The 15,072-nt window shown below is 40.0% G+C and overlaps 1 protein-coding gene and 1 long non-coding RNA gene across 4 annotated transcripts in view; one reads left to right on the top strand and one right to left on the bottom strand.

Moving 5' to 3' along the window:
* Positions 1–12: 12 nt before the first annotated feature.
* CHMP2B (charged multivesicular body protein 2B) lies at positions 13–13,138 on the bottom strand. Its single transcript, XM_065862755.2, has 6 exons — positions 12,965–13,138; positions 9,636–9,727; positions 6,463–6,657; positions 3,824–3,926; positions 2,024–2,130; positions 13–1,874 (listed from the first exon to the last, which is right to left on the bottom strand). The coding sequence occupies exons 1-6, from the start codon at positions 12,996–12,998 to the stop codon at positions 1,761–1,763; spliced, it is 645 nt and encodes a 214-aa protein (XP_065718827.1). The 5' UTR covers positions 12,999–13,138; the 3' UTR covers positions 13–1,760.
* The window catches only part of LOC139828228 (uncharacterized), a 32,289-nt gene continuing 28,998 nt past the window's right edge, over positions 11,782–15,072 (top strand). Inside the window, exon 1 of one of the 3 annotated variants that reach the window (XR_011739609.1) lies at positions 11,782–12,215. This is a non-coding gene — a long non-coding RNA (uncharacterized lncRNA). Of the gene's footprint in view, positions 12,216–12,430; positions 12,728–15,072 lie in introns of those variants that run through there. The other 2 variants (XR_011739612.1, XR_011739614.1) reach the window with 2 other exon arrangements.

Here is a 15,072-nt window from a genome sequence, read left to right as displayed (position 1 = left end):
AGGAAAAAGTCATTGCGAATTAAAAAGCATTTTATTAGATTTTTACAAAACCTGTAAAAAAAAAAAAAAGGAAAAGAATATTCACTTCATATCAGATATATGCAATATATAAACTTACACATTCCTACCCACTACCTCACAGAGTCATAATTTGTACATTATTTCCTTCAAAGAGAAAGAATACCTCCATTTCTATGCCAAAAAAACAGACGAAAGCTCACCTATGTTTTTTCTTTCTCTTCTGACTTCAATCCTAAAAAGCAGATGGTGTGACAACAGTAGATCCATGGAGATTATCATTTCCTGCTACACTTCCTCTAGCAGCAGTGTCTCTTTATGAAGTTTGTTCCTCCACGGTTATCCTGGTTTCACTCCTGGGAGGTATTTTGTTTTTCTCATTTTAGAGTCAAGCTGACTTTGTTGTTTCTGTTCAACGAACAGCCCCACTAAACCAGCACAACTGAGGGGCAAATAATCTCCAGCAGATCAAGGGCTGAGAAAATTCACACCACCTGGAATTCATAACTGCGAACTGCATTCTCAGACTGTCATCCATGTAAAACATCAACAGTTCTTATTTTGTTAGTCCAATATATTCCACTTAAAGCTAGAGTCATGCTGCTGAAGTTCAGAGGCCATGGAAAAACCTTCACAGAACCAGAACATTTTTTTATTATAGCGTTTAGACAAGTAATTGCCATGTATCATTCAAAATTGTTCTCAAAACTAAAATTTAGATTTAGCTTATCAATGTGATCAATTGCATCTTAGTAAACAATACAATTATGCACAGTTATCTTCCATGAAGAAATACTGTAAAATATATACATATATTTCAGGCAAATGACCTTTTTACAGGTGCACAAGTTGCATTTCTGAACATCAGCACTGAGTCCCATCAAGTGTACAAAGAGGTCTTGCCATAGTGTTCTGTGAAACTTATCTTAATTACAGTTTACTTACCTTCTAAAGACTCTTTCAGAATAAAATCACAAAGCTACAAGATTTATATACATAAAGGCACAGCAATTCTGTTGAAACCAGCTATGTTACAGTACAAGAGAGTTCAATCAGTGCCTTTCATGCAACAATGTTCACTTACAAATTTAAATCCTTTTCCAGTAAAATTAACTGCACAAGGACTCTATCTTTCCCTTTCAGTAGAAAGAATAACCAGCTATTATTTAATCAACTCAAAGTTACTACAGGAACTTGAAAGAAATACACAAAATGGTTTTTCTTTCTGCATAAATTTGCTAGACTTTCAAGGCTATTTCTCATAAAAAGAAAATAGTTTCTAACTAAGACCAAAGATGAAGTTTCATTTGTGCTACGAGAGGCTAAGAACTTTTCTATAGCAAGAGTTTTATAAAAGTAATATATGTTATATAGGTGCTGTCCTAGGAGGAATCACCATCAGCCACAGAATAGCCAATTCTAAAGATAGGTTAGGAATTGAGATAAAAGAAAACTTTGAATAAAGAGGACAGATTCAGATCATGTATAAATGGATTTAGCATTAGAACTATATCTGTGGTTGGCCCAGTGCCCAAAAAGAGTCCATGCAATGGACATACCAAATGTACTTCCCCCTGTAAATTGATTCAAAATATTCTCCCCTTCCCCAGTACCAATATCACATTGTCTTTTCTGAAGCTTCAGAGTTTTCCTAGACATCAGTTGCATTGAAAGAGCATTTGCACTTTTTGCATCTGTTTGCAGCTCAATGATTAGAAGGCAGACTGTATACTGCCATCAAGCTAATCAACTCCCAAAGCTTTGAGCTGTCGTTCAATCTCTTCATCTGATATGGTAGCAGCTTTTGATGTTGATGCAGATGGTAAGCCTCTGGCAGCTGATGGAGCTTTGGCCATCTAGAAGACAGAAGTTTTCTTTAGTCAAAATAATACATGTTAAGACAAGCTGATTTACAGGACTGTAAAATAAAGGCTGCTGGAATAAAATATATTTTAAAAGGGAATGCAGTGGCAGAAGCACAATAACCAGGTAAAAATAGCCATACCTTTCCAGAGATTTCAATTCCTATCTCATCAAGCACTTGGTTAACAATATCCTGGCTTTCTTCCTCTTCATCAGAAGCATCAAAAATATCATCCAGAGTATCATTAACTTAGAAGAAAGAAAAAAAGAATCCATGTTATATTAAGCAAAAAGATTACTAAAATAACCTAGGACCATCTTTCTGCCCTCCCAGAATGTAGCAGTAATACCAATATATAAGATACCAACAGAAAGCAGCTGTGGATTGGGGAGGCTTTCTCTGCCTTGCAAAGCCTGTCAGCACAGCTAGAGCAGCCACCGGGTAAGGCATGGCTGCTTTTATAAAAATGTTTGGTTTCACAGAATCACAGAATGCTAGGGATTGGAAAGGACCTCAAAAGATCATCTAGTCCAATCCCCCTGCTGGAGCAGGAACATCTAGATGAGGTTACACAGGAAGGTGTCCAGGTGGTTTCTGAATGTCTCCAGAGTAGGAGACTCCACAACCCCCCTGGGCAGCCTGCTCCAGTGTTCTGTCACCCTCACTGAGAAGAAGTTTCTTCTCAAATTGAAGTGGAACCTCTTGTGTTCCAGTTTGCACCCATTACCCCTTGTCCTACCATTGGTTGTCACTGAGAAGAGCCTGGTCCCATCCTCATGACACTCACCCTTTGTATATTTGTAAACATTAACGAGGTCACCCTTCAGTCTCCTCTTCTCCAAGCTAAAGAGACCCAGCTCCCTCTCAGCCTTTCCTCATAAGGGAGATGCTCCACTCCCTTAATCATCTTTGTTGCCCTGCACTGGACTCTCTCCAGCAGTTCCCTGTCCTTCTTGAACTGAGGGACCCAGAACTATGGTTCAGTTGCTCTCTTTCTCTCTCTATTAGGACATTTCTTACCAAAAAAAAAAATCTTCTACAGTTCCAGAAAAATCCCTTTCTTCTTTCTCCTCCAAATAAATTGCAAAATTGTTAATTACTCAGGTGCTGTCCTAGGAGGAAGCACCATCAGCCACAGAATAGCCAATTCTAAAGATAGGTTAGGAATTGAGATAAAAGAAAACTTTGAATAAGGAGGACAGATTCAGATCACGTATAAATAGATTTAGCATTAGAACTATATTGCAATGAATTGCAACAATACGATTGGGCGCAGTTGAGGTGTTCACCTCTTGCTCAACAATATTGTTTTGACTCCATGCTACTTACTACGGCCAAGACAGTACCAGGGATTAGGACAGAAAGGAGACTGTGATAGCAACAGCAGGAAGGTTGATATTATTTAGTTGACAGTGGACGGATGCACTCAAGAAAAAGAAATTTTCCACCTCCCCCAAGAAGTCTGTGGCTTAAAACAAAAAAAGGAGGCAAACACATCCCATACCAAGGTGTACATAAAGCTGAGATGATCAGTAATCTCTAAATTAACCTCAGATTTTTGAATGTCCAGTCCCAGAAGAAAAAGGTACAGGTAGAACTATCAGCTACAGAAAAAGCAATTTTCAAGTCCCCCTACCAGTTATGCCAACAAGGTTTTGAGCTAGTCTCAAATCCTCTTCCCTTGCAGTATGTTCTTTCTAGAAGTATAACGGGATTTTTGGATGAAGATGAAAGGAAATAGATTTATGTATCTAGAGCTGCTAAAAAGCCTAAGGCAGCCTCCCTGCTCAGATAGGCATGGTTTTGTTTGCTCTTCTTTTTCACTGTCAACCTCACAAATTGTTGAAATAAAGTCTCAAGCATCAGTATTTCTAGAGTGGTTCTACCCCTCCAAGAGCACTGCAGGCTGCAGCAAGCTGCTCCCTGCAATGCAGAACTTACTCATTTCTTCAGTCATTTCCATCTTCATGTTCTCCTTCTGGAAATTCTGCATAGTTTGTAGGGTCTTTTGTGGGTCCATTTTCTTATTAACTGCTTGCATTGTCTATTAATATTGAAAAAAACCCTTAATTATGCAATGAGACATTAGTAAAGGCCAATATGTACATTAAGAAGGAATAAGACTTTTCTAATAAAAAAACCTTTAGTCCAACTTTCACTTTCCTTGTCTCTTTACATCCCATGAGAACTGTAGATACACAACAGATCAATAGTACAGTCTGCATCTAGTAAGAAATACTGCTACCTACTACCCTAACAGATACACTTTCAAATGTATGCATCTTTCTTACACCATGATCCTTCTCCTGGCCATACACTAGGAAAAACCTGCCTGATCCGAGTGAAAAGAATGGGACAATATTTCCTAACTTGCAAGCTATACACTTTAAAGAGCTAAATGGCTGCAGGTGTTTTGTTCAGTAAGAAACATTTATTTGAACCGCCACTAGAGGACAGGCATTAAATTGCAATTGTTTATGTTATAATTTAATAGAAAAATTACTTTTTTCTGAAAAGCAAATGTCAAAGTGTTCAAGAAGTACATATTAGCCTAAGGTAAACCTTTGTAATGGGTAGAGATCTTTCTGGGACAGTGTAATAAACCTCACCTGGTTTACTACAGGTATGCAGCACTACCATTGCAGGCACTGGTATTTAATATTTCTTTTCTGAGAAGCAAGCTACTGTACCTCTCATGGGACATCAAACCCTAAATATAGACATGAGCAATTCAAATGGAAAGTCTAATGGTCTTTGAGAAGATAAAAGAGTTGGTTAATTAAAAGGGACGCTATCAAGCTACTACAGCTGCTACTGGCTTTGTAGCAGCTCTTCTGCCTTCATGTCTCTGTTTAAAGTGATAATGTATTATGCTTCTAATGTTACTTGAATTTCAAAGACTGTTCATAGTCATATTATCTGATTTTAAAAAGTGGTTCTGGACTTAGAGGGTGTTCAGTTCTTTAGAATTCTTTCACAAGACTTATAGATGGACATCAGAAATATTTGCACTAAACTCATATAGAGTTTGTATATCTTCAGAAAATATGGGTCAGATGCATGATTAAAAGAAACATGTAACTATTAACCTGACATTACTGTGTCCAAAATTAGTGCTGTACGTGCTAAAAAGTATATACAAAATAGTTTGGATGCTTCTCATTCATGTATTTGTCTTGCTTGTTGAGATAACTGGTTCCATATATTTTTCACTGATGGCTGTATGAGATTAAGAATTGTTTATAATCTTCAAAATGAAGAATTGAAGACTTTTCTTGTTTAAGCTTCCTGTGTTGATAAGGCAAAGTATTCACTTTAAAAGTGACAAAACCTTCCTGTCCAATAATGTTAAACAAACTAGTCAATAGAAGTACCTACTGTGTTTCAAAAAACATCACTTTTCAGATGTTGGTTAATTTTTTGGTGTGTCTTTTTTATTTTGTTTTGTTTTTCCTGCTGACTTAATCTTCATAGTTAATTTAGTGGCACTTTGGTTTTGAGAAATTCAATCTAAGATATCTCATGGATAAAAAACAAGTCAACCAGGTAATAATCACAAAGCAAGACTGATTTGTTCATATGCAGCACTGCTGTAGGAACACTGAGTAAGCTGTTCAACTGCATCGGTTTATTGTATAGTCAGACAAGCCCCTGCTTTGCACATTAGACATGGAGGATGGAAAGTTTGCAACAGAGCCACAACTTTGTATCACAAACCACTGGTATCTGCCAACATACTGCTGCTAATAGGTATCTGACAGCAAAGCCTTAGCAGTAATTACTTTCCTCACCAAGTTGCACTGTATGACTGTGTTTAACTGGGACATAATTGTATTTAACTTGGACTGCGAAAGCACAATTTGTCTACAATGATGCTCACTAATTCTGTTTCCTACACCTCAAGCTGAACAGTCCCACTTGCCAAAAGCAAACTCTCTGTTTATCAGTTTAGGGAAATAGTGGAAAGTTCACAACTAACTCAGATAACTGAGACTTTTCAGACTCCTTTAAAAAAAGAGATGAGATTTGTGGGAAAATATAATGCAACACCATTTTCGTAGAGCACAGAGAATGAGAATGACAGGGAAGTCCAGATTACATTTCCTTAGGAACTTAAGATCCAATGCAATAACCTACTTTTTGCACAAGCCATAAAGCTACTGTGACACTGCCTTGATTTCCAGATGAAGCATGCCCTACTTTTTCTAAAAAAAACCCCTGTCTTTGACAAGATATACAGGCAAGACACTGTAGCGGCATGGTTTGGGTTTTTTTTGGTGTACTGAAGGAGTTATTCCCCTGGCATTAGAGTTTTATTTTTATCATGCAAACATTTGACAGATGTCTAGCCCAAGAAAATACACTTTGTTAGGTGCTAACTGGCTGGATTGACTAGACAAAAATTTCATACTACGAATCAAATTACATTTCCCTACTGCATCCTCCACACCATTTGGGGTATTAAGCAATAAGTGTTATCCCTTTCATTACCTTATACAAAAGAACACAGCTTAACTATTGCAACCACGTGCCACGTTTTAATGTAAAACAGTGTAAGAGAATGCTTTGTAACACCTTACTTTTGCTGTGGTTGACATAGCTCCTGCCATCTTCATCTGAGAGTTCATGACTTTTGTTTGAGTCGACATAGAAGTAACTTTAGAGCTAACAGCGTATGTTCGATTTTTCTGTTTCCGTAGCTGTACAAGCTGTTTTGCTAGCACTTTACAAGCTTCTTTGTTACCAGTCTTAGCCATTTTCTTTATTTCCAGTTCCTGTTAAAAAGGTATAAGATTAATTCTATGGAATTTTCATTCAAACAAAGACTATGATTAAGTCTTAACACTCATAATTAAATTCCAGAAGTTAGCTATCTGAATATTTTTAAGACATTTAAAGTTATATAAAGTCTTCCTTGTTTTCTACGAAGGCTACTTAGTAGAATAAATGCAATACTGCTACAATTTGACCAGAAGAAAAACAAAACCAACCAACCAACAACAAAACAAAAAAACCCACAAAAACAAACAACAACAAAACAACACCACAACAAAACTGAATTATAGTATGGCAGTACACCGTTCTGCAAAAGGCTTCTACATAACATCACAGCACATTCACTTATTATCTGGATAAGGAGTAACACTTCCAAAGAAACCACAAAAACCCAAAAGTGAAGAAATTATTATGGCCAGCCAACTATTAGTGCCATGACTCTAATCTGTTTCGATTTCTTGCAATCAAGCCACATTGCCCATGGAAGAAATGAGGAGTTCAATGGTTCTTTTTAACACCTTTTCAGCCTCAAGAGAATCTCATAACCTTTTTGAGGAAGAAGTAGATAGAGTTACCTGAGTACTAATTATAGGCTACTTGTCCATATAATTTAACTGGACTTAACACATAATGAAAATGGTAAAATTAATTTGTCCACAACCACATGTGCTTAAACCTTAAGACAGACACTTCTGGCTTACAAAAATACTTCAAACCCCATCTATCAATTCAAGAAGGAACTGCAAACTGTTTAGCCCAGAGGTACCAGGAAAAATCTTGGCACAAATAATCTTGTCAGATGGGATTCCTCAAAATATGCCTTCTGATTTGTGACTTGACAATGTAAACTTTTTGACTATTCTTTCCTTTTCAGCCTTTTTAAGGAGGCCTTGCCAGAATATCTCAGTTCCTTCCATATGTCCAATTGTACATTTTAATTTTACCGTTAAGTAAAAGCAGCCTTCAAAGACCAGATTTCTCTTGTGATTCTTCAGGAAAATATATGTGCTACAGGAATACAGTAGCTTCACTTTATGTGCACTGGTAGTTCAGAAAACTGCACTTATAAGAGGTTATGTTACTCTGAAAGGTAAATACTGGTAAAAGCAAATGTAAACTGACCCACTGCATTAGCTCTGCTAATAGCAAAGATTACATTTACTACAGAAGTTGCACTGGCACAAGATCTTCTCTGTAAATCCAAAATTTCTGAAAGGCTGTGTCATACATACTATTTTCGATCCAAGGCAGTACGGATCAGCAAATAAGGAGTGTAAGACTGGTCAAACATTACAGGGTTGAAACATATGCACAGCTGTCCTCTTTGTAAGTAGCTCATAGGGACTGCAAAAACAAGTTTCTACAGCGTGTCCAGACTTTATCTCCTTTTTTCATACTTCAAGCATAGTTCTGGATAGAACGCATTAGTTTCCACACTAGCAAACTCTAGTTAGCATCCTGGTTTTAACAGCAAGCATTTAAAAATAGGGGGTTTCTCACTGAGATTAAATACTTAGGTAGCATTTATAACCTGATTTTCAAAGTGAAATACAAACCTACACCAACCATTGCTAAATCACTGCAGATACTCCAGTTGCAGAAATTAAACCCTATATATAGATTATTTTATACTGAATTAAGAAGAATCAGGGAAAAGAGCTGCAATACATTATTTGCTTTTGAGAGGTCTGGGGCAAGCTTATTAAAGCCAGTTACGTTCTTCTGTGAAAAAAAAAAAAAAAATCAAAACTTATACAGTCATATGAGGTTACTGAACTGAAACGGAACTGTCTACATACTTCAAGGTATTTTTTATACATAGAATTAATATAACTATGTTTTCTCACAGTAATACCTCATAGTTAAGGAAAAAAATGTCTTTCTGAAGTACATAACAAAATGTTCTGAGACTGACTGAAAGCCCTCGGTCCTTTTTCACCTTATCTGACTCTGAAAATTAATATTTATTGCCCATTGATTCTCTCATCCCAACAGCAAATTTTAACTTTTTCAAAGACATATTTCACTTCTCCTTCCTTTTTCTTCTCATAAATTTACCATTTCTGAAATAATTTACTGTAGTAAGTAATCAAAACTTCAACCTGAGTATTCATGAAAATTTAGGTTATTTCCAGAGTCATAATATTTCATACTGAAAAATGCCTTATCTGTAAGTATCCTATCACATCTTACATGTTCAAGGCTTCCAGAAACCATTTATCTGACCTCTTCTAGATCTTTTACTCCCAGCTCTTGGTATTCATGCAACCTGCTGCCATGAAACAACACCTCAGTAGCTACTTGAAACAGTGGCTTGATTTGCATAGCTTTTCCCACAGTCTGAGCATGTCTTCATGCATCAAACCCCACCATCTGTCACATCCATTTATCCAATTATGCTGCCACACAGATGCAGCATCCATTCACTGAATACTTGATAGCTCACACACAGTAAGTTTTAAATAGATCTTAATTTAGGCAGATAGTTTCAGTATTATTAGCTAGCTTTATGGAAGTTCTTATATGAATGAAAATAACAACCCTATGGGGTATTCACAATGCCCTATGGTTTTCAAGTACTGCTTCCCCCTGGAGAGTCATAGTAACACATGACAACAGTGACACTTTGTTTCTCTACTAGAAAACCACTGATTTACAAGCCTGCTAGAAAAAACCTTCTGAAGGACAGAGAATGCTAACAACAGAAGGGAAAAATGAATGTGGCCATCTAATCTAAACACATTGTTTCAGGCTTTTGCTAAGTTAAAGACTGAGAATCATTTTCAGGCAGTGATTTTTTTTTTTTTCTGATATTATTTTTAATACCTGAAAAGTCAAAAAGAGGAAGACAACTTTTTTAGTGTTAGACAACTTATTATACATTGAGTTGTACCTTTAGCACTTTGCAAATTTTCTGTTATATTGGTAGTGTGTGTTTGTTTTAAAAGAGTAAAATAAAGTTTTCTGCTCTACTTACCAGTTGTTTTTCCTGTTTTTCAAGTGCCGCTCTATCTCTGGTTATAACCCTCTGTGTACCTCTTAACTCTCGATTTTGTTCCTTTATTATATCTGGAAGGAAAATAGTTACAGTTGGGAAAAGTTTTCAATACTAATGAACATTTTGTCTGCTGAGTGCTCTGCAGACGTGCATTATGTTTAACAGCCTCCCTCTGTTCAGAATGAACTGTCAGCTATCAAAGAACTGTCAGCATTTCAAAAAAAAATGAAATACTAGCAAAATACAATGTTATGTATACAACATGATTATGTTTCAGTGGCACAGGCCATATCCTGTTACAGAAAGGTGATTTCACCTAGCACGTTTCTTTGCACCATAACCATAGCAAGAGCTTTAACCACACAGTAAGAGCTGGGTACACACACTTTCCTGCAAGTTCAACCCTAACTCGGCAATAACATACTCACTGTGAGCCCTTTGCTCTTCAGTCAGTCTGGACTAACAGCAACAGGCAGATCAGCTGAAAAAAATCTTGTATAGGAGATCTCGGAGCAGTGAAGGAGTTCCCAAGTCCATTAAAACAGTGAAGATGTTCCTAGATACTGGACCCTGCTCTTCTCTGTCCTTTTTCTGGTTCAACTGACATTATTCTCCTCCACAAACATATCGCATCTGTGCAGTCCAACTTCAAGTCAGGCTACAAAGCAACAGCGTTTGAACTTTTGCCATTGGCAGATGCTTCAAGATATATAAGTATGAAAGTGGAGGCCTTTAGAATAAATTTAAGTTCCTTGACAACAGACATAGCTAGCAAAAGCTTGAACACCGTCTGTCAGGTGAAGCATGTCATCCTTCATAGGAGTTTTGTCCACTGTACTATTTAAAAATTATCTAGAGGTAACATCCACTTATTAAAGCAAGTATCACTTACAATACAGGCATCAATCATGCTAGTTACAATTAACTTTTGTTAGAATTTACAGCATGTGCTTAGGTGTGATTCACCTGGGCAAAGGTAGAGAGGTCTGCATCTGACTCAGCATCCTCTGACCTTTATAAAGGAAAGAAGTTAATACTTTTAGGAAGAGATTCATCTGCTCCTAATGTATGTGTCGACATGACATTAGATAAACTTTGGGTGGGACTTTAAAAGGAGCAGACTGTCACATAAATTTTGTTTAGTGCTTGCTCTTATAATCCACAGAAGTAACATCATGGTAGGGCACTGCTATTGTAGTTAAAAGTTTGAAGCACAAAAAAATCAATGCAAAGTGGCAGAGTTACTAACAAAAATAGTCATGAAGGATAAATTGCAGAAACAACAGACACCTTTCCCATTTTTTAAGGCTTGTGACAATTTTTCTGTAAAGAGAAAGAAGCATTCATGTTCTTCATTCCCACAATCAGAAATACTGCAAAACATCCATTGCTCAAATTATTTCAACCTTAATAGATTTGAACTAAAAAGCCCCAAACCTCCAGTGGCATTTTAAAGAAGACATATACATTACCTCCTCCCACCAATTGTTTTTAGCCAAATAAATATTCCAAACAAACTCTGTGAAAAAGAGACCTGTTTTTACAGTGCTACTGCTGCTCTGAGAACTACCCAAAAAGCATCTTCAGGAGATGTAGACATTTCAATGGACAATAATGAAGAGCTGAAAGATGACAGAGGACATAACCCTGCATTCTTCACAGTGGCAAAGCACCAGGGAGGGTTATTCTGGAAACAATGCTACAGGCAAGTAATTTTGAAGGTAGACAAAAGTATATTACTTGCACAGCTGCACTCGCGAAAATGAAAAGAAAAAAAAGCTTAATAGCAACATACACATCTGTCTTTTCAAACGACAATAACTATTAAAAAAAAATCTCTGAGTGTAGAAAGCTTGGCAATAAAAAACAAGATCTGTACTGAAGTTGGGAGACAATAAGGGTCAGTACAATGCTTATTTCTGTTGTTCCTGATCTCATATAGTGCCTCACATGAAGGACAGCAATAAACAGAAAACAACAACTATCTGCAGTTACAGGCCCTTTCATTTGTTTTTTGCAAGTGAAGGCCAAGACAAGAACTTGGTTCTTGTTTCTCTGTGATAACTGATACAAATTCCTAGCTTTACTCCAGCAGACAGAGGAAGACGGGGTATTCCTGAGACAGCTTTTTGCTGATAGTCACTCCTGTGTGTCACACTGCTGCCTCACATGCCAGGGTAAGGAGGAAGCACCTCCATTCCTGAAAACAGGTTGGACAAGAGACACTCAGCAAGGCTTGACCTGGCTCCTAGAGTCCACCTTGGTCATGGAAGCTTAATGCCATTTCCTCCTTCCTCCCTTCTCACGTGCTGGACCAAAAAGGGGAAGAGAAAAGTGGGAAACATACGTATTCTCCCTCAGTGCAACACAATTGGTTGACACACAGCGTCATTTTTGGTGTGCCGCTTTTGAACGAGGACCCACTTGATTTGAGACAGGGCAACCAATATGCCAGCCAGCTCTGGGGCTCTCGCCAACCCCCAGCCAGCCTCTGCCCCACAGCCTCGCCTGGGCACACCGGTTTGGAGGGCTGCCCATTGCCCATAGGATTGCTGACAGGTAAGCAATGTTTTTGGTTGGTTTTTTGTTTGTTTGTTTGTGTTTTTTTGTTTGTTTGTGTCTTTTTACTTCGGAGATCATTCTTTCTGCATAAGTTTAAGCGTTTTGCGGGTAGACTGACTACATAAACGTCGAGACCAACTTGTTTCCAGCCCCACGTACAAAGCGCCAAGGTTGGCAACCGGCGGCTGGGCAGCTGCTCTCTGCGCAGCGGCTCCCGAACCAGCGGCTGTGTCCGGGGCGCTGCTGGGGACCTGCACCCCTCAGGTCCCGCCTCGCCCTCGGCTCCAATAACTCTCTGCGGGCAAGTTTTGTCCCCTCGCTGCCAAGGAAAGGCGTTCCTCCTCCTTCCTCACCCACACACCGGGATCCGCAGGGCCCGGGATCACCTCGACTCAGCTCGGCCGCCCCACAGGGCCCGAAGCCCCCGGGAATTCCCCGCCTCGCTGTCCCACGGGGCCGGCCCCACCCGGGGACTCTCCCCGCCGCCCCGGCTGGCCCAAACACCGCCGGTGAGTCACCCCCCACGGGCTGTGGCCTCCCGCTCTCCCCCCGAGTTCCCGCTCCGCCGGGACACAGGGCCCGAAGCCGCCCCACAGGCACCTCCGTCACCCCCGGCCTCCCGCAGCCCCCGACCGGGGCCAGCTCCGCGCCCAGGACCGTAGGAGAGCTGCGGACAGCCGCCCCCAGGCCGCGAGAGGGGCGGCGGGGCCCTGCCCCGGGCGCCGGCGGCCCCGGACCTCACTCACCATCCACAGTCTTCTTCTTGAAGAGCGAGGCCATGGCGGCAGTCAGACTCGGAGCCGCCGAAGCCCCCACGGCCGCCTCAGCGGGCTCCTGCCACCTCCTCAGGTGACCAGGAAGCGGCCGGGCCGCGCTGACTCCCCCAGCTCCGCCTCCCGCCGGCGAGGGGCGGGCCGGGGCCGGGGCCGGGGCCGGGGCCGGGGCCGGGGCCGGGGCCGGGGCCGGGGCCGGGGCTGGGGATGGGGCTGGGACGGGACGGGCGGCCGCGCTGCCCCCGCCTACCCCACAGCGGCGGCGGTTCGGGGCGGCCGCTGGCAGCTGGGCGCCTGGGCCGCGCTCCCCGCTGCGGCCGCCGCGGGAAGGAGGGACACGGGACCGCTTCTGTCCCCGCGAGAGTCACAGCCCGGGGCGGGACGGAAACCCCTGATGGGTTTCTCCCCGTGCTTGGATTCGGGCTGAACGGCTGAGGCTTTCTTCACGTACACCTAATTATTAAAAACAGATGAAATTCAGCGATATAGTGCTCTTCGGGCTCGGTTCCCGCGTCGCCTCTCGCTGTGCAACATCGCGTGGGCAGCTGTTGGGGTCTGGGCTCAGATCACAATTAGACACGAGTGGGTTTAGTTTCTATCTGTGATACGTGGAGCGCCGGGCTGCAGCACACGCGTGACGCTGCATGAGGTGTGTTGAGCGCAGCACACCAGTGCTCTTTGCAAGTACAGAGTGTTTTGGTTTTTTTTCTGTTCTTTTGTTCATTCTGGGTTTTTTTTGTTAGGAAGCATCCCAGCTCTGGACCCTCGTCCTGAGCCATTGCCATGCCTCGGGAAGTGACAACACGTTAATTTTCTATTACAAGATGAGCCTTTGTCTGAGGATCATGGCTACTGTGGCGCTCAAAATGTAAGAGCATAGAAAAGTGTGTCATAATTTTATTGGTTTTCAGGGTCTAATTACAACCCTTAATTTTTAATAAGATAGTTTATAATGTATCTGTGGTTTCATCATGGGCAATTACCTACTTACATATCATGACCTCAGAAAATAAAAAAGGCACTATAGTAGAAAATACAAAGCTATAAATGTGAATACTGGCTAGATATACCTTTACTTTAAAGTGTCAGATTTTTAATTTGTAAGGAAAAACAAGTGATTGGAATGTAGTAATGCATTTTGATAGCTAGATATAAATTTAACCTGGGGAAGAATTGTAAGTTTATGGTGGCAGTGCCCTAATAAACCACACTTTTATCACCTTGCGTGGAAAAACAATCTATTAGAGTATTACAATAGCTATGTAAAGATATATGTGGATATAGGTAGGTATAAACTATGTATTTTATGTCAGTATTTCTTGATTTTCTGGAAATACTAATTTTATTGCAAATACCAAATTTTCATTGTTCTTCACATGGGCCTTTTAGTATTAGTTATTCTTCACCATTTGTGCTAGACTAAAATCCGGATCATGTGTGATGACTATGAAAATTTAGCAATCACTATGAGGTAAGGTAAATAAAATACCCTTTACAAGTTTATTCTTGTATGTCTGTACTGTCTGTTAGGTCAGGTCAGTCACAGATGAGTTAGTAAACAAAAGTGAAATCCTGGCTTTGAAAATGCACAGATGAAGGGGAGGAGAGTGCATGTAATTTAGATTCAGTTCCCCACTTTTAGTGAGAGAGAGAGACTGGGCAGCTTGACTATGGGGTACTCTTAAATTGCCCTAATTAGCTGTGAGACCAGAAAACCATTTTTCCACAATATTTCTTTATGAATGTTTACTTGTGATGAGGTAAACAAATATGTCCACAATAGACTTCTTTATTGCAAATAAAAAAGGATGTCTGAGCTATTACTTGCCAACACTTACTTTTTTGTGCTCTAAGACTGGATGCTGGGATGCTATTGTGTATTTGATTTGAATCTTTTTGGTATTAGTGACAGGGTAAGAGAAACCCTTGAATTTATCTTGTAAAATAATAATGCTTTCTTTTAGATTATCACTGTCCTGTTTCAGGGTCTATTTGCAAATCAAAATGTAAAAATAATTTTTTAATAGTTAATGCTATATACACACTTTAAAAATCAACCAGATGGAATAAATAACCTTTCC

This window comes from Patagioenas fasciata, chromosome 1 (assembly GCF_037038585.1).
Source record: "Patagioenas fasciata isolate bPatFas1 chromosome 1, bPatFas1.hap1, whole genome shotgun sequence".
NCBI lineage: Eukaryota > Metazoa > Chordata > Aves > Columbiformes > Columbidae > Patagioenas > Patagioenas fasciata.
The sequence above is the reverse complement of the archived record's forward strand: the minus strand, read 5'-3'. Positions and strand labels throughout refer to the sequence as shown.